General features: G+C 41.7%; 3 protein-coding genes across 6 annotated transcripts in view; 2 read left to right on the top strand and 1 right to left on the bottom strand.

Annotated features, from left to right (window-relative positions):
• LOC111595611 overlaps positions 1-18110 on the top strand; it is a 35651-nt gene extending 17541 nt beyond the window's left edge. For all 4 annotated transcript variants that reach the window (XM_030222829.1, XM_030222827.1, XM_030222826.1 and 1 more), the window contains 4 exons: positions 16503-16674; positions 16741-16917; positions 16985-17099; positions 17787-18110. In XM_030222829.1, coding sequence (XP_030078689.1) covers positions 16608-16674; positions 16741-16917; positions 16985-17099; positions 17787-17907 — 480 coding nt within the window. In that variant the 5' untranslated portion in view covers positions 16503-16607 and the 3' untranslated portion in view covers positions 17908-18110. The remainder of the gene's footprint in view (positions 1-16502; positions 16675-16740; positions 16918-16984; positions 17100-17786) is intronic.
• Positions 18111-18788: 678 nt separating this feature from the next.
• On the top strand, positions 18789-19864 carry LOC111595621. Its single transcript, XM_023309432.2, has 2 exons — positions 18789-19030; positions 19092-19864. The coding sequence occupies exons 1-2, from the start codon at positions 19024-19026 to the stop codon at positions 19523-19525; spliced, it is 441 nt and encodes a 146-aa protein (XP_023165200.1). The 5' UTR covers positions 18789-19023; the 3' UTR covers positions 19526-19864.
• Positions 19865-20586: 722 nt separating this feature from the next.
• Positions 20587-22166, bottom strand: LOC111595598 (protein HGH1 homolog). Its single transcript, XM_023309411.2, has 5 exons — positions 22001-22166; positions 21688-21875; positions 21139-21633; positions 20856-21073; positions 20587-20793 (listed from the first exon to the last, which is right to left on the bottom strand). Exons 1-5 carry the CDS (start codon positions 22083-22085, stop codon positions 20682-20684), a joined length of 1098 nt encoding a protein of 365 aa, XP_023165179.2. The 5' UTR covers positions 22086-22166; the 3' UTR covers positions 20587-20681.
• Between the last annotated feature and the right edge of the window lie 1709 nt (positions 22167-23875).

Here is a 23875-nt window from a genome sequence, read left to right as displayed (position 1 = left end):
CGCTTAAAATTTTATTCAACTTCTTTTTGCTTCTCCTTTTACCTTCTGTGTATTCCTTGTGCAATTTGAAACTTCTGTTTGGATTGCAAATTAAACTGCATTCTGTTGTAGTTCCTGTTTTCCCAGCTTTACCAAGAGACATGGAGCAAAATGCAGAGTCAGCCAAAACCTGGCATACTCACCCAGCTCCCGTCGAGGTTGGTTGCGCATGGAGACACGGCATCAGCTTCATGTCAGACATCTGTAGCTTGAATTGCAACGCCAGCCACAGTGTGTTTTCGCATACATACACATACACTCGACACACGTGCTCGTTTGACCCCGTTCAGAGAGGACACTGACCAGCAAACCATCAGCATGTAAAACTGTCAATCATGCGCCCCTGCCCCTCTCCCTCACAGGCGTTAACGACGCCTCGTACCATTGTTGTTGTTATTATGATTATCGTTATTGTTGTCCCATTTTCCCTTGCTTGGCCTGCCTTTCCGCCACCTTCTTTGTCGCTCTTCCTCTTCCTGCCGTACATAATGAAATAAAAATATTGTGCTGTTGTCGCTAACATTTGGTTCTTGTTATTGTTGTTGTCGTTGTCGCTGGCCTTTGTTATTTTTACTGCTGCTATGCAAAGCAGACACATAATAAATTGAACCCTTCCCAGGTCGCTGTTGCCACCGCCCGTTGCAAGCCACAAAAGCGCAGCAAATTGAAATTTAATGAAATTTATTAATTTGCTGCATTTGTGATGATGTGGCAAAAGTATTTTGTTGTCAGCTCCAAATTGATCGCACAGCGGTTTTTGAGTTTTATATTGATTCAATAAAAATGTAACAAAGAACACAAAAAACAGACCCTGAATAAATAATTCAACTTGCTAAAAGCCTGAAATAAAAACATATTTTTAAATAGAATTAAGTTAAAAAGCGAGCCAAATAAAGTAAGGCTGTCAAGCGGAAAATATCATAGCCTAACGGACATAAGCCAAAGCCTTAGCTGTGAAATTTAACGCGTTTAACTTTTAGTGGCCAAGCAGCTGCGGCTTAGGAGTTTGAAATGGTGCATAGTTCAACTAGGGGATAAATGTGTGGCTGGTGGATGAAGAAAACTTTTTACAAATGCTGAAAGATGTTGAGCTAAGTTTAGTTTCTCAACTGCGCAAGCAAACTTTCATGACTTATAGCTAACTGTGAACTTAAATTGATATACTAAACAGTTAAAACAATAACAATATAATGAAAGGTATCTCCATGTGACTACTGCCCTCTTCTTAATGAGTACATCAAATCCAAACTGACATGAAAACAGTCCATTAGATGTGTAAATGGGACATGTCTCAAGCAACTAAAGGAAATGTGAAATACGTGTGCAATTTGTCACTTTATCGCTGCTTCCGTCCTTGTTACGCATACGCAGCGTAAGCCACTGAAATGTAAGCCATATGGGAAATCTCTACTCATCGCTGACGCAAGCACGCAAATCAAAGTCTTTTGTCATCTTATCTCGATTCGAACAACAATCATCAAACAGCAATCACTTAGTCATACCGCGTCTCGCCTTAACCCGCCGAATTTCACCTCCAAATGCTGACATTACTTTCCGCCATGTTTTATTTATATTGTTTTGTATTTTTCATACCTTTCACACAGCAGTAGCCGCAATCAGAATGTCTTGAGGCGTGCGGCTCAACTTTGACATTCCCGAGTCGTTTTTTATGCCTCGCCTTTTATTGCGTGCCATTACTTTAATATTCTCGTGCCTCCCCCAGTTCGATTTACCTCACAGCAATCGATGAAAGAACTCCAACTGGGTTCGTCGTACCCTCACTCACATATGAATGGGCAGATGTGTGGCTGGCACTTTCTGTTAGCTGTTGGCTGTTGGCTGTTGGCGTTGCCTGCCTTTAATGTATTTCAATTATTTTTATTGGCTTATCATAAATTATAATGCTCCCTGTCCTTGGCTTCCATATTTTCTCAGCTATTACTCTGCCTGCTTCTCCCTGTTTCACTAAGGCAAAGCTTTCACTGGCTTCAACACATTTTCACAGTTCTGTAGTTCCTGCGTTGCCCTCAGAAGCTCCTTGATGGCCAGGTCTGGAACACATGTTGAGCCTTGTTTTTGGCATTGCTGCTTATTGAAAAACTTTGGCAAGTCGTTGCGTGGATCGCTTCGTCGTGTTTAAGAAAACTTTCGGTTAAGTGGCAACAACTTTTCGTCCTTCAAGCATTTTATAATTTCATGGCATTTGTTGGCTGCCACGTTTTCCATATTTTACTGTGCTGGTAAAACTTTATAGAGTTCATTATTTCTACCAAGCGCGCCTTAATTATTCCTGCATTTGGCACTAAGACAAATTGAATTATGTTGCAGAGTGACTTAACTCGAAGCTTAACTGCTTCCAATTTGTTTTTCATACTGTCGAGCATTATGCAAATGTCAGCATATCCAAGAGCCCCTAAAGCGCTTTGCAACTTGCATTGCATTCTCATTGTGCATACCAAATAATAAACTCTCTCTGCTAACGCACTTTGAGCCAACTTTTTGAAATGTGAAGGAATCCATCGGTCGGCATAGCTGATCAAATCAATTGCTTTGAGCCTGATTTGTCTCCTTGATTTGCTTCTTCATTAATCAACCCATCAGACTTCATCCAAATGCCATCTGAATGCACAGTATTTGTGTTATTTGTTCATTCATCCTCTCCCCATTATTCATTCATTGTAATTTGGCACTGCTGCTCGTTGCGCTTGCCACATTTAGCACGCCGCACTGCATTCGCAACTCTATTACACAAGTTTCTCGCAATTTTAATTATCACGCCATCGTCATCATCTACATCCGCCCAGCACACCGCCATCCTCATCATCAACGTCATTCTGGTGGTTGTTGTTGCTGTTGTAGTTGTTGCAGCTACTAAAACTGTTGCAAACGGCACCGCAAATGCAATTTCCGTGCAAAATATTTACACAAAGGCACAAAACTTTACCGACATCCATTTCGTTATTTTGTGTTCCATTTCTCTCCCTGTCCCGCTCTTTTCTCCTTGTTGATTGCCAAACACACCAAGTCCGAGAGCACCAAATAGAAAAGTCAATCGCGATCAGTCGTTCGACCTGTAAAGACGTGAATTCGAACAGCCTTCGCTTAAGCTCTACTGCTGCAGAGTTCTAAAAATAGAACTTTGCGGTGCATTCTTCAACGCAACAGCAACAAAAACCGCACACGCAGCGTTTTCTTATCGCTTGCTTCCGCGTAACTCAATTGCTTTAATTGCAATTTACGAAATTTCGTCGCTTGGCGCGAGTGCGCCTGCACTCAAAAGCACAATCCGCGATGACATCTAATGTCAATAACCTCGCTACAGCTGTAAAGGTAAATGCAGAAATGCAAGCCCAGCTTAACGTTGTGATGGCAAATAGGCAAGCCTCCATCATGCCAATAAACTCAAAAATAGATATCGCCTCCGTGCAAGGCATCACTAACAACAAAAACACGAAACGTAAACAGCCAAATTCACCAAAAACCATCAAGAAAAGGCTCATCTTCGACGAACCAAGCACCAGCAATGCAGCATTAATATCAGAAAATCGATTTTCACTGCTCGTAGAAGAAGATGAAGACTACAGCGAATCACCTGTAGCTCCAGAAGCCCCAGTATTGACCGACCAGCAAACTACTCCGAAACCTCGTCCGCCCCCCATATGGTGTCCAAACATCAAGTCTGTGGCCCTACTTCAACAGATAATAGATAAAGTAATTGATGCTAAATCATACGTAATTAAGCCAAAGAAGAATAACATAGGTGTATTAACCCAATGCAGTGAGGACTATCGCAGAGTTATAGACCACTTTACTAAGCTGGAATTGGAGTTCCACTGCTACCAGCTTAAGGAGGACAAACCATATAGAGTCGTGTTCAAAGGGCTTCACTCCAGCACTGATACAACACTAATTAAAAAGGAATTGGAAACCAAAGGCCACACAATTACAAATGTGCACAACCCACTGAGCCGTATGGACAAAACACCGCTAAATATATTTTTTGTTGACGTGGCTCAGGCCCCCAACAACAAAGAAATTTTGGACATTCGAGTTGTCTGCAGGCAACGCTGCACAGTGGAACTGCCAAGAAGATACAACGACCTGACACAATGCCATCGCTGTCAAGAATTTGGACACACACAACGCTACTGCCACAAAGCTCCCAGATGTGTGCGTTGCGCCGGGAAACACGCATCCAAAGACTGCACCCGCGAAAAGGACCAGGCACCAACTTGTGTGCACTGTGAGTTACAGCACCCAGCCAACTATAAGGGCTGCCAAGTATACAAGCGGTTGCGCAAATTGCAATCCCCAGCACAAAAAAGGAGTCCCACACAAACACCGTCTACGGGTCCGAGTACTGCTTCCGAAATTACAAGGCCCCGGAGCATTACCCAAGCCACGAGCTTTGCAACGCCTATTAGTGGTGTTTCTTACGCACAGGCCGCTAGAGGTGGACCGTCAAATAAGAATACCACAAGTGACACTTTGTTCACTGAAATGCTTCAGCAACAACAACGTCAGTTTGACGCAATTAATGCCGAGCTCAAAGCGATGCGAGAAGTACAATCCCAACAAGCAACCATGCTAAACAGTTTAATGGCCATCATAACCAAGCTTGCCTACAAATAATGGCTTTACGTGTGGGTATCTGGAACGCCAATGGCCTGAGAAACAAGACTCAGGAACTGGCTGCGTTTCTCTCACAAGAAAACATAGATATAATGTTAATAACAGAAACTCATGAGTGCCCCACTACACAAATTTTCGGATACGAACACTATCAGGCTCATGGTGAAGGAGCAAACTGCTTTGGTGGATCCTCAATCCTCATACGAGCAACAATACCGCATACACCTTTACTGCCAATTTGCAACGCAACAATGCAGGTCTCAGCCATCACCCTGCCTACGTCTATTGGAGCGATCGAAGTTGCGTCAATTTATCTTCCGCCAAACACTGGTCTGTGTGATCATCACATGGAACAGGTTCTAGGCCAAAGGTTGAATAAGACCCTCATCGGCGGCGACTGGAATGGATGGCACCCATTTTGGGGAAGCAATAGTGCGAATCGTCGCGGAGAAGTCATATTTGAGGCGATTCAAAACTTACAATTCAGCATATTGGCGACTGGAGCCCCCACCCGTTACCCAATTAATGGACACAGGCCCTCGGCAATCGACTTCGCTGTCTACAAAGGCATCTGTGACCGGCAATTGACCATTGAAGAATCCTTGGACCTATCCTCTGACCACCTGCCACTAATAGTCACAATCCACGCGCAGCCACAGCCCTTGCCCATTAGGAAACAACTACTGCCAGCAGGATCAGATTTAGGAGTCTTTAGGCGCGAGCTCCATTACTCTTTGCACATAGAAATGGAACTTAACACTCCTGAAGACGTGGACTACGCAGCAAACAAACTGCAGGAAGAAATAGTCAAAGCTGCGCACCAAGCCGCCCCACCATCTTGCCAAACAAGACAACAGTCTCCGTACAACATCCCCCTCACCTTGGAGGCCCAACACCTACTAATACACAAAAGATGGGCCAGGAGACGCTGGTTAAGATTACGCACGCCTGATGCCAAATCCATGTACAACGAAGCCACGAGGCATCTTAAAGCTGCTCTCGCCCTGCTTCAAAAGAGGTGTATCAGCGATGCGCTGGTACGAGCTGAATCGCCCACTGACGCAGAGTTTCAATTATGGAAATTTACAAGAAAGCTCAAACGGCAGCCAATACGACGTCATCCCATTCGGAGCATTTCTGGTTCCTGGCACATTGGAGACGAAGCTCAAGCTGAGGCTTTTGCAAACCACCTTCAAGACCAATTCACGCCGGTGATTACCGCAGAGGCCTCAGAAATCGAAGCAACAGAAGACATCGTTCTCTCGCCCCTCCCAGCTGAAGACCAGATAACTGGATGTACAAAAGAAGAGGTTCTTGAACACATCAGAAGAGTGAAGGCAAAAAAATCCCCTGGATATGATCTAATAAACGGCAGAGTCCTTAGAGCACTGCCTGACTCCACCATAGACTACATAACTATGGTGTACAACGCCATGCTCCGCATCCGGCACTTTCCAGCCTGCTGGAAGCGCGCCGTGATTGTGATGATTCCTAAGCCTGGCAAACCCGTGGGAGAAATTGAGTCGTACAGACCAATTAGCCTGTTGCCAGTACTCTCCAAAATATTCGAAAGAATATTTCTGGAACGAGTACTGACACATCTGGGACGCCAGGAGGCCATTCCAAACCATCAGTTTGGCTTCAGGAGACAGCATGGAACACCGGAACAGGTTCACAGAGTTGTGCACCATATCCTTGGAGCCTTTGAAGAAAAGATGTACTGCTCTGCCGTCTTTTTAGACATCAAACAGGCGTTTGATCGAGTTTGGCACCTGGGACTGCTGCAGAAAGTGAGGACCACCCTTCCAGCCCCATTTTTCGCGTTGCTATCCTCATACCTTATTGGAAGAACCTTCCAAGTGTCAAGGGGGCAAACAGTATCCTTGACTAGACCAATTATGGCTGGAGTACCACAGGGTAGTGTTCTAGGCCCAACACTTTATACTTTATTCACAGGAGATATGCCAACTCCCGAGCCAAATATAGGAAGTACAGATGCAGTACTCATAGCGACCTATGCAGATGACACCGCCATCTTATCACGTCACGTATCTGCGCAAGAAGCTTCAGACTCACTACAAAAATATCTGGACTCTTTCGGACGCTGGGCAAAACGGTGGTGTATCACCATTAATGCACAAAAGTCTGTACATACTACCTTCGCCACTAGAAGAGGAGATTGCCCAAGCGTTGCATTGGGGCCCACTATTCCCAAAGCCTCAAAAGTAAAGTACCTTGGTATCACTCTTGACAGAAGGCTGACTTTTAAAGCGCACATAAGTCAAGTAACCTCAAAATGCAAAAGCAAGCTAAAAACCCTCGACTGGATGCTGAGAGCTTCAAGCAAGTTGTCTTACAGCAGCAAGGCCGCCATCTACAAGGCAATAGTTGTCCCAACCTTCGTATATGGTATCTCTCTATGGGGCTCCTCGGCGAAGACTACAAGGAACAAAATTCAGACCCTGCAGAATAAAGCACTACGCAGATGGACTGGAGCCAGCTGGTTTGTAAGAAACTCAGTCTTACATAGGGATTTAGCAATTCCCACAGTTGCTGAACTCATTGGGCGACACAGTTCAAGATACGCGGACAGACTTGCAGCGCATCCTAACCATCTCGCAAGCAACCTGGCTATAAACAACAATAGGCGAAGACTGAAGAGATTGCATCCTCTAGACAATATTAGAACTAATTAAGATAGTAGCTACAAGTGCAGAATAATTGGCATATCTGCCCTCCCATTAGTTAAGGTTTAGAGCTAAATGCGCTATAGAGTCTAAGACAATAAGCTGCAACAAAATAAAGAAATAAAAACGAAAAAAAAAAAAAAAAAAAAAAAAAAAAAAAAAAAAAAAAAAATAGAAAAGTAAAACTCCAAGCACAGGCAAAAGTTTCCTCGAAGAACGAAAAGTATTGAGCTCAGCGCCCGCTCAGCTGTTCCTACTCCCAACTCCATGAACCGCTTAAGGTTCAGAGCAGAGCTTACAACTCTTAACAGTTGCTGCTCCCGTTGCATACTTTGCGGCGTTCTGCGCACTTTGTAAATAAGTTAAAGTATTTCAAAAAAGTAAAACAAGAAAAAATCGTTGGGTGCCGCTTCGCTGGTTCAAATTAAAAGAAATTTGCAGTGGGAAAACGGGAGAAACGCAGAATAACAAGTAAAATGAACTGCTGTAGTTTGCTCTTCATTTCTGCTGCAGTGGTTGATGCTCTTGTTGCTTTCACTTGTGTCATGCTGAACGACAAAATGCACTTTGTTTGATGAGCAACTACGACAGAAAACCTCAGCCGCCCCTTGGGCTACATCTGGCAGGGCTAGCGTATGCCAATAAGGGGCGTGAAGGTAGATGTAAGCCGTGCCCAGCAGAGGCTGAACTTTAAAGAGAGACGCTGGCAAGGATAATGCCAACTGACAGCTTTCGATTCCTCTTGCTCTGCTGTAAATCAGCTTCCTGAAAAAATAATGAGAAATTATTGGCGCATTGCGACTCAGGCAAGGAGCACGGAGACGAATGGCTGACGCAGTCGTCGAGAAAATATTCTCGAGAAAATATTCTCGATTGCTGCTTGCTGCAGACAGATTATATTGCGTATACGCAACGCATGGCTTAATATGTTGATTGGATTTACTAAACAATTTAATTAAATAGGTAAGCCGCATGTGCTTTATTTATTTCAGCTGCATTCCGTTAAAAATAAATTGCATATTTTATATATATAGCATTGCATAGTTGTTCATTTCATTAAAATGCAAATGGATTTTTAGAGTAGGCAGTTAACCCTTTTCCACCTAATTTATCGCACAAAGGAACACAAATAGCTGCTGTCGATCTAACCAGGCTCCTTACACTTCGTCGCCTTTGGGCAACATTGTAGCTGCTGCATGCTATAAAATGTGGCTTAAATTTATAGTCAAAGCATAAATTGGAAATGTTTTTCCATCCCGCCTGACTTTCAGCAGCTAAATTCTGATGCACCAGGCAGACTAAAGTAGAGCAAGGCTTTTCCTGAAGTCCTGGGCTAAACAATGTGAAACTCTTTGCTCTGCTCTACATATTCAACATAGAAACAAGGCACGTTGCTCTACATATATTTTATAGTTTTTAGTTTTAGTTCAATGGAAACATGTAACAGGTAATGTAAGCTCAGTAAAGAGCTGAATTGTTCTTTTCCCGCAGTTGACTTTCATTTTTGAGCCACTTCAACGAAATTAGCTACCAAGCTTATGATTACTCCATGTGCACACCGGCTCGCTCATAAGCCCCTCTGGCTTTCCCTAAACATTATCACACTTCCACTTCAAATACCTTGGTATAATTTTAAAGCACAACATTGGTGCTGTGAAGCACACGTGAGGCGATTAACATAATTAGATGTGCAAATCCAACACTCGACACGCCAAAGACAAAGCCTGCGCTCAACTTGACAAGCACACAGACAGGTGCGAAGGGAAAGGCTGTGTAAAAGATTCCCATAAAGTGTAAATATTTGCATGGTGAACAGAGAGACGAGGCCCAGCAGGTGGTATCGAGTGACTGGGGACACAAGGATAAACACAAACAAGGACACACACAAAGAAACAACCGCATCCACATTCCAAGCCACAGCCCCATATTGTGCCTCTCTCACAGAGCCTCCTCGCTGAGCCTTTAACACGCACTTAAGAGCTCTCACATAATTTCAAATTTTACAATTATAATTTCCTCCCGGTTACACAAATAATCATACATACGTATACACACACAAGTGTTTCTGATAAGCACTTTAATTAACTTAAGTTTTCAGCTTATTCCCATCAAATTAATTGTCATGTTGCCCAGTCTTCCTTTGCTTGTAAACATGTGTGTGTGTGATGTCTATACAAGTATTATCCCGTCTTTGTATAAACTTTATCTGTTTTGGTCTCCATAACTTTTCATTTTCATTTTGGCTTCAACTTTTTGCATTATTGAGGAAATGTGAGGCAAACGCAGGCCCTGGGCAACTTGTCTGGTTTCTCACCTGTGGGTGACCCTTGTGACCTCACACACACGCACACACACACATAAACCACTTGAAGTGCAACTCCTGCCTCAGATCTTCAATCTGTCATTCGGTCATGCTTACAGCCTCAGAGACTCAACTTTAAATTGAGTTTCTTCAGGGAATTTTTCATACAGAGAGAAGACAGTCGAATTTAATAGACAAGTTTGCCTTGGGAAGGGGCGTGGCACTTTGTATGTGCTGATTGCTGTTTTGTTATTCATGGAATTGTTTAAAAATTTAGCAGGCAACGAAAAGCTTCAATTACAATCTCTGTATATAAATTAAGGAGATGTCAATGTCAACAATTTATCGATGGGTATAAATTGTTCAGCGAGACACAAATAAGGGCAATTTAAATATGTATAACCATCTTAATGTGTGTAACAAAATTTAAACTTAAACAGGATTTGCTTAGACTTTTGCTCCTTCGCTGTTCACTTTCCATTTAATCTCACGTAATCCACTTTAAACAGTTCAAATGTCCTTTTAGTATCCTTTCTAGAGCCCGCTTTCAGTCGTATTCAGTTTTAATTTAAAATCGATACCTGCCTCAGCATTATGTGCGAGGACATTGTCCCCGTTTTACAGAGTCTCTGTCCCTGTGGTGCACAAGCACTTAGAGTTAATGAAAAAAGCCTTTTAGAATTCCACGTGGAAATAAGAACATCCAAGCCGCAGCAAAGTATTTGCAAGCATAATTTAATTAATTAGAGACCTTAATTCTCCGCATTCCCATTCTTCATTTTTAACTAGGCTGATTCTATTTTGTGTATTTTGTCAATTAGTTGAAGCCCGCAGCTGGGAGCACGTAAGCGAAACTGGAAGCTGGGCAATTTATTACGACCATCTTCGCGTGCCTAGAGGCATCCCTCGTAGTTCCCCCATTCCCCCGTCAAGACTTCTCCGTCCACTTACGTTGTTAACAACGCGATAAAACTGTAAAGTGAACCCAATTCATTAATTAAGCTGGGCAACTGGCTGAAGCAACAGGATAACCACGCAATTAGATGAATTGTGCACTGACCAGGCAATCAACCAGGAGACACCCCAATATGGGACTACCTTTGTCTGCTGGCCTGTCTGTCTGCCCAGCTGTCCTGGAATTGACATCATGAGACTGAATTTTCCTGCGAATACGCTTTGTAGTTCGAACAACGAAAAGTGAGCAACCTCGTTTAGCCAGTGAACCGTATGAACACAAGAGCCTCGGGGCACATGCTGAGGATAAGGTATAGGGTAACGTACAGAAGCAAGGGCAGGGTATTCCAGAAGTGGCAGTGACAGTCAACGTGGCTCATTGAGTGGCAAACACACTCAGAGCTTAGAAAGGGACTTTTGTGGCTGTTGCTTTGTCGGTTGGCGAATTGCGGTCGAGTGTCATCGAACATCGGGAAACAGACAGCCAACACACACTCTCACAAGCACACTGCTATTGGTGTCAATGACTGAAGATTAGCTGCCCCATTCTGCAGCCCTTCTAGCCATTTTGTCACATCATTAAGTTTCTAATTAGCTCAGGCAACAGCTGCACTCTGAAGGAGGGCAGATAGAAGAGTGAGAGCAGAGCTGCTTTGCATGTAGTGCAGGCAGCAGGCAAATATCTTAAGCTGCTTACCATCTCCTCGCACTTCACACTGCGCCTGGCCCTGAGCAACTATTGAGTGCAGTCTTAGCCTTTCTTATCTTGTCTCCTTCCGTTTGAGTGGCACTATACCAGGATGAACGAATGGATCTTAAGCGCCTCTCAAGTGCAAATGGGTATTGGCCTGGCTAAGCCTTAAAATGGCCAAGGTTAAATGCATTTGCAATTCCAATCAAAGGGCTCAAAAGAGATGAAGTCAAAGAAAGATATTTAAATATTTTATAAAGGCTTAAATTGATTTTGAATATTCAACTAACATCGAGTTTCAGTTCATTTAAGCTCGCATACAATAAGAATCCAGTTGCACTTTAGCTTCTCTAATATTCCTTTCCATGGATAAGCCCTCATCATTCGGCCGCCAATGTTTTCCAGAGCAATTAGAGCTGCCTGCAGCCTGCAGCAAATTTGATTATCGCACTATATATGGGCGTGGTCGTGGTCATGGTCGGTTAGTAATTGGAATGTTTAGAGGTTGAAATCGCGGATTTGCCAGCTGCCCACATGTCGCATTGTTGATTTATGTCGACTGCCACAGCCACAGCCGGAGCCAGAGCTACAGCTACGACAGTAGAGCAGACAGCAGAAAGAACGGAGTGCGTGCGACTCAACCACAAATGCAGCATATCTGTGTTGCAGTTGCACGGCTGGTGGTTCAGTTGGTTCGCGGTTACCTGGCTGCATTCATTTTGACACCCGCACAATAGCTCACGCTTGACAGGCAAGTGCACATTGGGGGATTATGCACATTGCATGGTCCAAATGCCACTCGAAGCATATTCAAATTGGCATCTGGCATTTGGAGAGCCAATTCGGGGAAGCCGCATTGATTGAAAAAATTGGCTTAAGTGCTTAACTAATGGTAAGCATGGCAATAAGCTGGCTCACCAGTGTGCTCCCACACAAGCACACACACAGAGAAAGAGAGGGGAGACGGAGATGGAGAGGGAGAGGGAGAGAGGGAAACTAAGTTTAGGCGCTCTCATGACCCTGACATAAATCTCCTGCCATTTCGGGTAGCTCCTTTCCTGGACGAATTTGCTTTCGTGAGCTTGCAACATTTTCAGAGTGTGCGTCCATTAAACGTTTTCCGTTAAAGGCCCACACAGCATGGCCAATAAACAAAGATAGAAAGGATAAGGGCAAGGGATAGTTGGGAGTAGACAGGACACAGTTAATTGGCTTTCAAAGGGAATCACGACAGGGAAACTCTATGAACGAAGCATTTAATTAAATTTGATACTATTTTGTGGATATGTGGATATGAAATCAAAATTTTGGTTAACAGATGAGAACTCTCCATAACTCCAACTAACTGCCAGATTAAATAAATCTAAATTCTCTTTGAAAATACTCTCATGGCAACAAGAATTTCCATTAAATTGACATTTTAAATATTGAATGCAACATGTTGACTCTGAGAATTATGTCCATTTGCATTTTTGGCCACTTCTATGTTTGCTTTGTCATAAACTAACAGACATTAAAAGTAATTAAACACACATTAAACGCATATTAATTTAACAATAAAAGTGAAAAACTAAATAACTTTCTGACTGAGCAGCTCTCAACACATGACAATCACATTGTTTGCATTCTGATCAGTGTGTGGAGGAATCACATCTAGACACACACACACAGTCCCTCTCACACATACACACACAGGCACACATACGACGGCAACTAACTGCAAATTGTATATGTAAATTGCAAATGCAATTCGCAGCGTTTCCCCATTTTCCAGCACCAACGAAATTTCCACATAAAGTTGCAGCTATGCAAATGCGTTTACCCCGATGTGTCCACGTATAATTGTGTATTTGAGTGTGTGTAAATGCGAGTGTGTGTGACTGGCTATCATGCATGAAATTTAATTTCGCCTCGATGACAAAGCGTGACCCGCAGAGCAAATTGAACGAATGCGTCAAACAATATCAAAGCTTTGAGTACATGAAAACTGTCAACTAATCTCAATTGAAATTGAGTGGACAAAGTCATTTATTTAATTTGTCCCACAATGAGAAGCGACAATATTTCAGCTAACGACAATTAGTATAACTTCGCCATGACTAAGAGTTTGGGACAAAAATTAAATTTAATAATTGGCCTTTTCCACAGGAAGTTTTCCATTTGCTCTTTTTGCTTGTTTAAGTTGAATTTATTTAAAGTTAATTTGACAGAAATTGAAATTCAGGCAGGGAAAGGCAGGGCAAATGGGCAAAAAAAGAGCAGGCACAAAAACTTTGCAACTTTGATTGAAACTCGAGGCTGAGCAGTAAAATGGACGCTCTGTGGCATTTACTTCCAGGCCATTAAGACACAATGACACACGCGGCTGTTCAAGGGGCCACAGGGTCTCGGCGAAGGGAGACCTTTGTCTAAACTTTGGGCCAGATTTTGCTTGTCTGCCCCTGTATTGACTTTTTTGTCGCCTCTGACTCTGCGAACCCTTGTCATCTGCGAGGGGCAGAGGGAGTGATGACTGTGCCGATATCGAGTTTGCATTGTGCTTAATCACAAGACTTGAAACGTCGACTACAGGACAGCCGAACGAATCCAGGCAGAGGTCTCCTTATGCCTAGATTATCTTTGTCAAAGCCAAAATCATAATAAATCATTCGGTTTCAGCAGAAGCAGAAACTCAGCCAGAGGCAGCAGCAAACAAAGCAAATTCCTTGTCTTAAGACTTTCCGAAGAGTGTTCACTTAAGTATTTGCTAACTTGCAATTCCTTTTTAATCATTCCCACTCTTACTTACCAAGAGCCACATAAACCAAATTATAATAAGCCGCATTTTCCTTGCAGCTGGTGCTTGGCACATCCTACCTGCACCTGGTCAGCCTCAATTAGACTCTGCAGGAAGCATATACGCTCGTACCCACCTCCATTTACAAGCAGATTAAGAAATTAATGTCCCAGCATTAGGAGAATGGAGTAAGGTTTTATTCAGCTGACTTGTGGTTTCTCGAGGGCTTTGTCATTTTTCATTTTTAATGGGCGCCACGCGCCAATCCACGTTGCCTCCCATTTAAACCTGATAATACATTCGAGCAGAAAAGTTGAGATCTATAACGAGTGCAGAAAAGCATTCACTTTTTAAGATACTCAGTAGAAGAAGCCATCTCATTGAGTTGCCTTTGAGGCGTTCCAGGAAATGAAGCAAACGCTTTTCCACACTTCAGCGTGGATAAATTTTCTACTTCGTCATAAACTCTGACTAGGCAGCTTAGCCGTTGCCTGGCCATAAAGGTAGCCACGAAATTAAATAAGTCCTGCCACAGACACACAATAAGATAACTACATTGAGGCTGCAACTAACAAGCACATTGGCAGTCGTTAAAAGAGGACAAAGACAACGAGGACAACTGAGTGTTACAGTTGTGAGGATGTGAGAGACAGTGGCAATGCTTTATAAACTATTTATGAGGTACAGAAAGTCGAGCGCAGGCAACAACACAATGCACAGAAGGTAAACATCATTTTGGCCAAAGAATAGAATAGAATAGAATCAAAAGAGGAAGAAACAAGCACAGTTGTATGGGGCTTGGTATGGCATTGACTGGCTTCCGCTTCGTCACCACTGGTGCTGAATGCTGTTTCCTGTGAGCTAGCTGTGCCAGCCAGCGTCTCAATCAGGTCAGGCAGCCAGGTAGTCAACCTGTTAGACTGCTTAGTGGGTAATTTGCAAATAGTATTGTGGCATTAGAAGAGGCATGTGAAGAGCAGAGGCGAGCGGCTTTCGCAATTTAATTACACCTGGTTACATTGTCTGAAGGTGCAGGTGAACATATTAACAGTTCAATTCAACTTGCCACAATGAATTATTACGTAGAAAGAATCATATATATTGCATTTTCTACATATAAAACTTAGCCTTAATTATAATACAGCGCGAATAAAATCTTAACGCCCCTTAAGATATATTGTAAATAATTGTTTTAATTACGTAACGCTACTTTATTTTGTAAATAATTACTTGCCCAACAGCAGACGCCCACACAAGGATACAGTGTGTCTGGGGTCTCGGGGCGTATAATTAATGCAGCCAATTGTGTCTAAAATGTGAAACATACGACCCGTGGGCCATGCGGATTTTCATAATTTGTAGCGCTGCAGCTGTCAAGCTTGCAATCTGTAATAAATCATCGAAATGAATCATATGTAGAGCAATAACCGAGATGCCGAAGTGCCATTGGGCACATTCGAATAGAGCCCGCAGCGTGTTTACTTTATAGATATTTAGTTGGCGCTGCATCGATTGTTTTCATAGCTCGACGCATTTCACGCTGAAATGAATCGTGTTTGCTAGTGATGCATCAAGGCAGGTGCTGCAATGTGATTGACTGGCAAACACCGTTAATGGGTTGTATTGCATGTGTTGTCAGCAGTGCAACGAAAAGTAAATATGTGCGGAGAACACATAAGTGAACATAATACGAGATATATATAGACAGGTTATTGAAACGTTTCCGATAGCCACATAAATTATGAACTCTTGACTTAACTACAGTTCTTGGCAGGTTGCTGCTCGCAAGTCTAAATCATTTGTCATAATTTATAGTATCGTAGAACAAGACAAGTCGGCCAACCACCCGCCTTCCATTGCAGCAATAACAACAATGACCATTAACAAGAACCATAAAAAAAAGAAGGAAATATGGCTGCGCATTCAACACGAAAATCGTCTGAAAAGCAATTATTTACACTTCGGCAATAAAAAATATGCCACAGCCTGTGCCCGCCGCGGACCACGACCACGCCCAAGCTCCATGCACAGTTGAGTCCACGCAAAAAAGCGGACGAAAGTTGTGTCAAAAATTGGTGCTGTAAAATTTATTACCTTTCCTTTTGGCTGGCGGCGCGTCTTCTTCTCTTCAATTGCCAAATTTTTATGGCCTCTGGGCCAGACAACTGATAGAGAGCGAGAGGGGCTTAACTTTTGATTTTTACGAGCATGACGCTTTCAAGCGTTGAATCGACAAATCCAAATCAGAATTGAGCTTCACTCATGAATAGACCAGGGATTTCCACAAAAGCCAATTATGAAAATGAGAAAAACTCAACACTCGCATATGCCCACGTCTTGACGTTGACATTTTCAATTTGTCGGCCATCAACCAAAGCCGTATAATCAATCAGTTATAATGTATTTTTGTCTTGCTTACAGGCCAAAAATGCTGAAATGCCCGCATTGGCATTGGGCCACATAACACAGTCCCCTCCTTTCAGCATCATCTGCGAGGCCGTGTGTTGAGTCGAGACTGTTTCAATCATGGCGGCGCTCACGTCAATGGAATTAGGCTGCTGCCTGGTAATGCTGCTGCTGTTCATCCACAACGGTAAGCAAATGACATTGCCGAAGCTATATAAAACTCTCAAATTTGCATTTAACTCTCCTGCCCCAGGTTATTGCATAGACTGTTTCAAGTGCGTTTCAAATAATGGCGCCAACCGGGCCTGCGATGATCCATTTCATAATAATTACTCCACCGCCATACTCGAGTCGCCCTGCATGGGCGGACGCAAGGGCCGCGATGGCCTCTTCCCAGCCACTGCCTGCATTAAGATCGCCGGCTATTACGGTAATAATAAAATATGATATACAGCTGAAAGTGAATTGATAATATTATTGAACTGCGTTTGGCACAGATGACAACGGTGAGACGATAACGGTGCGAGGCTGCGCCCTGGACAGCGGTACACTCACAACAGACACAGAGATTATAAGAATGTCGCATTGTGGAAAATTCTACTATGACAACAGGTGCGTGAACTGGCCAGATACATAAAACGTGTATATATATGTTTATATATACATATATCCTTTGTTATGACATGCGTGAAGCTTTATTAGGTGATTTGCACAGGTATCTTAATAAGTCCATAAACTGCGCACGTTTGTATTTGCTATAACTTTTTATGAACTGATACAATTACGTGATAGGTAGTCAGGCAATTTCGCCCGTGATTTGCAATAAACGATATGTGTTACGATAAAGATAATGTTAAAGTAATGCTGTTACTTGCAGTTAACATAATATGTGAACGGAAGGGCAAGACATTGTCTGTTAACTGTTCCAAAAGGCAACATCTATAGCTTCTAAAAACTTGTAAAAGCTCAAGTATTCACGCCTGTGCAGAAAGTACAGAGTTACTTTGCATTTAATATAAATCCTATTTAACTTAGCATACAAATTAGAGTAAAGCCAACTGGGTTGCGCAGCTTATCTCGCTTATGCACATAAGTGATGCAAGTCCCATGGTTTAGCCATTTTACCGTGACATTCCCACTTTTCTCTCGTGCATCGTGACGTATATTAAAAAGTGTGCAGTTGAGATTTAACAAAATTCGTATGTTCCCGTTGCGCTGAACATGCTGACATTAATATATTCCCATTGTCGCAGCCATAACTTAACATTATCTGAGCTACCCGTCTTCCATTTCTTTCAGATACGTACACGGCTGCCTTCAGAGCTGCAGTGATGCGGATGCCTGCAATGGCAGTCACGCCAAGAACGTGGAATCCTTGCTGCTTAGCATTGCGTTGCTGCTTTTGGCGACTGCAAGGTAGCAGTAACAGCAACAACAACAACAATAGCAACAATAATAATAATGGCAAGGAACAGCAAATACAGCTGTAACTAGCAACCCATGAAAGATGGAGGGATTAAGCTAAACTGAACGTGAAAAAAGCATTTAACATAATTCAGCTGCGCGAAATTATTTGTACACATTTCATACGTTGCTCTATCCGTATCTCTCACTCTTTCCCTCACCAGCTATTGTGTGTCTAGATCTATTTCTCTCACTCTCTCAGTGTCTACGATTGCACATAACAATAATTGCACACAAGGATAACACAGGATAACACGGCAGAAACACAAGAAGAAGATAAAAACAATGTGAAACATGTATGGAATTCATCAAGCAATTATGTGATTATAAATGAATATTTAACAACTATTTAACAATGATTGATGGAAGAAAAACCAAACAAATATCAAACAATTTAATTTAAACTATTTACCTTTAAAATACAAACAAAACAAAACGCTAAGCGCTGCTAGGTAAATATCGAGTCAAAATCAAAGCTAAAAAAAGAGAAACGTGAATTCAAATTCAATTGCAATTATTTTTAGCGAATAGGAACATATTTACATTTTTACTTACAACTCACCTGTGTATTTATTGTTCGAATACTGTAAATAGATTAATTCATTCGTTAGGAATTGCTGAATTTTAGGCAAAAATTAATTAACAATTACAATTATGTAAGAAAGTCTTAAATGAACGGCCATCTAGTTAGAGTTAAAGAATAAAATCTGCGTAACAATCTATATTTACGGCTACACTCACTTTTAATCGGGCAAAATGTATTAATATTTCATCAAGTCGATAATTACTTTTAAAACTGATTCGAGCATGATTCATTTGAAGTGCTTTAATGTTGCCAAGAGTTGAATCATAGCTCCATTGGTAAACCTCATCTGTAACATATTTATTTTATGATTTCAATAGTTGCCTCACATATAGAGAGCTTGATTCATCAACCGATTGTTAACTACGCTATCGCTCGAGTCAGACCGTTGCCTAATACCGACTCAGATAAGATTCCAAATGGAAAGACTTCCATAATCAATATTGTCTAGCTAACAAACAGTTAGTAACAATTCGAAAGCCGAACATAATGTCTGGTAAGCAACGGAGCATGATTCGATAAGTTAACCCTTAAACCGTTAAACTGATCCTTCGCAGTCCACAGTTGGTTACACTACAGCCATGGCGCTTTGCCACAAGATGCCGTTGTTGCTGGCCATGATTCCGATGGCGGTACTATATTCATTGGCCGTGCTTTTTACAACAACGATTTGTTGCCGGCTAAGATCATACCGAACAAGGGCAAGGCTTACGTAGCCTATGGCGGCCATGAGATTGAGCTAGAGGACTACGAGGCTCTGAGTGGCCAGAACTACGTGTGGTTACCTGCCGAAAATGGCGAGGTGCCACCCGGTGCCGTTCAAGTGGGTCACACTAGCGATGGAGAGACATTATACGCTGGACGTGGCTACCATGCCGCCAGCCTTACCGTGGGCAAGGTCCACCCCTCCCACGGCTGCCTCTACATACCCTTCGACTCGGAAGAGGTCAAGATATTTGGGTACGAGGTTCTGTCACGCCTCATGCGATAAGCGTCTGTTAACAAATGTAGGTAGATTTTTTTACAATAAATTGAAGTTTTGTCGAAACTTTTCTTCCGCCTTATCTTATTGTCTCGTAGTCAAAATTATACTTGGCTAAGTTCTGTACTGTTTAATCTATTCTTAGTTATCGAATTTGCTATCATAAGTGGCATTTATGACCGAATTTCGCAGTTTCGCAGTTGTGTTTATTATTAGGCCGGGAGGAAGTTGTGGACAGATAACCTAATGCGACAGCAGTTCTTAGTTAACAACTAAAATCATATATAGCTATGTAACACTAAGTTTTCGACATGATAAAATTACATTAAGCCTAAATGTTTAATTAAAAGTCTAACTACATTTTACGTACATAAATCAAAATGAAAATGAAAATGAAAATGAAAATGATAAACCAATAGGACCAAGCTAAATCTACGTGCACAGCTGAAGAGGACAGCAATAGCATTTTATAAATGAGCATTGTTAATAGTAAACGTACGAAGATAATTACATTTTGTAACTTTTTCTGTTTCAAATTGAATCACTTCTTTTTATACCAAGCGAGCTTGCAATGGTTTCCGCATTCAAATAAAAAAAAAAAGAAAACAAAAAGAATTTGCACCCGCGTTTGATAAGATAACAAAATTTTGCTGAAATCGCTTGCCTGCAATGCAACAAAAGTATTTAATCAAAATGAAAAAGTTTTTATTAACTAAGCACCTGATTGGCTTATCACAGAAATAATTGAAATTCTTCAACACAGTTTACATACAAAATACAAGATACAAAATATGCATAGCTATATATAATGAACGACCAAACAAAGTGTATAAATAAAACATTGAAAGTTTCATGGCAAACAGTTGCTAAACATTTTTGAATGCAAATGTATTTAGCACCTAAGAAGTTTATATTTATATTTAAGCGCAAGCGAAAATCTAGATAACGAAGCTACTAAAACTAATCGAATTGAATTAAAATTGTTTCTTCTTTTGCATTTAATTGCGAGCGTACAACTTTTTCTAGCGCTGACTAAGATAAAACACACACTCACAAGAAAACTATAAAAATTCTGAATAAAAACTGCATACATATATTGAAATTTCAATATTACACACGTGTTTAACTTAGCCTACGCATATTTACAGTCTGGGAGGGGGTTACATTAATCTAAGAGAGTCTTAACATAGGCAGCATCATCCTGGATAAACTTATCAGCCTGATCTGCTGATACTTCTATATTATGGTAATTGTCCAACCCAATTTCTTCCTCTTTTCTGTGAAAGAAAAGTTTTAAGCTTAGAATTTATAAGGAATATGTTTCCAAAATCATAATCACTTGAGCAGAATATCGACAACGTTCTCACAAGCCAGCAAGCATTCGCTATCTCGTCCTACTTTCGCTTCCCATTTGTGATACTCTCGCAGTATTTCATAGACACCCTTGGCGCGGAGCACCTCGCGACAGCGTCTTGTAGCACAGAGTTGCAACAGGCACTCTAGCAGCATTTTGCGCAGATCCGGATCAATTTCACGCGTCTTGCTTTCTGGCAGGTACTACAAAGAGTGTACGAAAAAGATAATAAAACATACCCGCTCGATCAGTCGGTTTAAATGCTCACCTGCAGTTCAATGGGTAGCTTCTCATTGTCTTCATCGCTGAACTCTTCTGGTCCACACAGCGGCTGCAGAATGGCAACCAAAATATCATCTTGTTCATTCAATATGACATCATGATACACTACATCAAAGCATATGTTTTTAATGATGCCTATGGTGCCGCCGCGCCGCACTACGCTCTCCTCAAACGAGGCAAAGGGTAGCAACTTCTCCAGCAGCTGATACTTTGGCTGGCAGCAGAGTTCTCGACCCCGCGACACCTGAGTTAGATTACAAAATATAGGCGCCAAGTAATGAAGCTTGGATTTTTTCTTATTATAGTCTAATTTGGCAAACGCTTTGGCTAGTTGTGGCAACACCTTTTCCAATGCGTCTAGTATGGCCGGCACCAGCGACTCGACGCGGGTCAAGTTGCTGAGCACCATGCTCCAGGCATCTGCAAGCTCTGCTTGCTCGTCGCATATTTGTTTGGCCGCCACATCCACAATGGCAAAGCGCTGTAAATTTCAGTGATTAGTGAGTAGTTTACTTTATGTTCGACACCAACTCACGGGCTGCACTTGCAGAGCCAGCTCAAACACTTTGATTGCTCCTGCCTCCTCTGCCGTGAGATTTATCAGGCTGAGAACTGCATCCTTTGCTATTGTTGCACTGGCATCCAACGTCAGTCCGAAAATAGCTATTAGCATGTCATCTAGCGAGAGTATTGCATCCTTGCCTTCTGTACTGCCAGTCAAACCTATAAAATCATAGAACATTGAAATTTATATACATACTATTTACAATAATCTGCCTTATATATTGAGCACGTGTTGCGTTTGCCGCACAATATTGAAGCTGCGCTTGCTCTGAGCATTCACCTACTTAGCACATGTGTTAAAGCCACTGCTTTAAGATCCAGGCGCTGATTGGGTTGTATAAATTGTATTAGCTCTTTCACAGTGTCCATGATGTGTAGTTATTGCAAAAAGGTTTATTTAATTATTTGTGTACTTTTAGTATGTGACCAGTGTGACTGTATTTAGCTAGTTATAAACATAATTTATTTCTGTTAATTTGAGGAGCATTCCGTTATGTTAAAAGTTCGAATGCTAGGTGGCGCTTTGGCTGAAAGAGCACTAAAATGGTTGAAGTCTCTGCTAAATGCAAGAGTAGGTCACTTGCTAATAAGTTCTATCTGTTATACGAGCATCTATGTAAAAGGAGGCTTCACTTATTTTTCAGATGTGTGTTCACTTCATATTCACTTAGCAGCGTTCTGAGATGGAATATATCACTTGCTATTACATTTTTCATGTATATGTTGTCAATTTGTAATATCGTTTTTAAACACAAGCTTAGTGTGACCATGAACGATAACTCGATTAATACCTCAATAAAGTTTTTTGTTAGACAGAGAAAATGGTAGTTTGTATATTTTTAATTAATCGATAGCTGCAAATATGTCATTCACATGTAAACGTTTTTTGCTTACAATACAAAGCTTATTGCTATGCAAAAAATAAAGTAACGTATAATTTAAATTGGTGAGTCTTACAATCACACAACTTAACGAGTAAAATAATAAAAGTCAGACTCAATGAACATTTAATAGTTCAATAAGTACTTAAATAAAATTATACATCTCGGTTTCAGATCTAAGCATAGTACCATGATAATTAGTAAGACTTCCATTGAACGTAGAAAGAATGTGTAAAAGTGATAAAAATACACAAAAGACAGATATATTTGACTATATATATTTGACAGGTGGATTCAAAGCAGGAACTGTTAGCTAAGGAAATAAACTTACTGATAAATTTATCACGAAAAACTTTTACTGAGATGAAAACAATTTTGGCGATGCAAATCGAATTTTGCTTGAATTGAACTTAAAGTTTTGCGATTTGATTGCAAAGAGCTGTGACAAGGATACAATCCGAAGACCTCACAGCTGCGAAAGGATCAACAATTGCAATTGAGAAAGGATTCGGCTAAAGAGTTTTGCTCGCCTCTGGATTCGCTGAATGAATCCCCGAAGCGGCTTTATGCGCAAAACTTTTGCTTGTTATTTTTAATGGCCGGCAATAATCGTTAAATGTGTCGACTGTATACTTGGTGATGCTGCTGCTGTTGCTTTTGCTGCCAACGTCCCAGTTTCTGTTTGGATGCCAGCGTCAATGCAGCTCAGTAGAATAGCCCATTCCAATCTAGAAGCTCAGCCCAGGAGGCGTTGAAGGCTGCTGGCAACTGAACTGAAAATTTCATTTCGTTTCGCAAGAGCTCCGAACCGCACCGCCCTCCGGGAAATGGGTGGGCCGAAAACTTTTTAGACTTTTTGTCGACTTTTCGCATTTCAAGTTGCGGCCAACTGGCAAATGCTGGCTCAGCAGGCGCACAGCGCACAGGGGCAGGCCTTAGCGTTAGCTTCAGCTCCAGAAGCTTCAAATGTTAATTTCATAACCCGATTCCTGCACGACTAACTGTAGTTTCATTTATTTGCGTTCTATGCAAATGCTCTACGCCCATATGCGCCACCCATTTGGGCGTGGTAGCAGCGCGGCTGAAGTCAAAATTCCGGATGCTTGGGGCACGAGTAGGAACAGTTCCTACCTGTTTGCATAGCCCAGCGATTGTTGCTGTTGTTTCTTTTTATAAATATTTAAGAATTCTAATCAAGATTCAGCTGGTTGGACACTCGAGGACACTAGCTAACTACCAACCCCGCTCTGAGCCCATTTCAAATGGCACAAAATGTCG

This window comes from Drosophila hydei, unplaced genomic scaffold (genome assembly GCF_003285905.1).
Source record: "Drosophila hydei strain 15085-1641.00,03,60 unplaced genomic scaffold, DhydRS2 tig00000063-arrow-pilon, whole genome shotgun sequence".
In the NCBI taxonomy this organism is placed as follows: Eukaryota; Metazoa; Arthropoda; class Insecta; order Diptera; family Drosophilidae; genus Drosophila; species Drosophila hydei.
Note: the sequence above shows the minus strand (reverse complement) of the source record. Positions and strands in the feature narration are given on the sequence as shown.

What these genes read in the sequence shown, in the direction of transcription:
- LOC111595598 (XM_023309411.2), bottom strand. Translation starts at nt 22,085, where the DNA reads ATGGACACTGTGAAAGAGCTAATACAATTTATACAACCCAATCAGCGC. An exon ending in GGCTTTAACACATGTGCTAA is followed by an intron (nt 21,876 to 22,000) that starts GTAGGTGAATGC and finishes ATGATTTTATAG; the next exon opens with GTTTGACTGGCAGTACAGAA. An exon ending in GTTGTCGATATTCTGCTCAA is followed by an intron (nt 20,794 to 20,855) that starts GTGATTATGATT and finishes TTTCTTTCACAG; the next exon opens with AAAAGAGGAAGAAATTGGGT.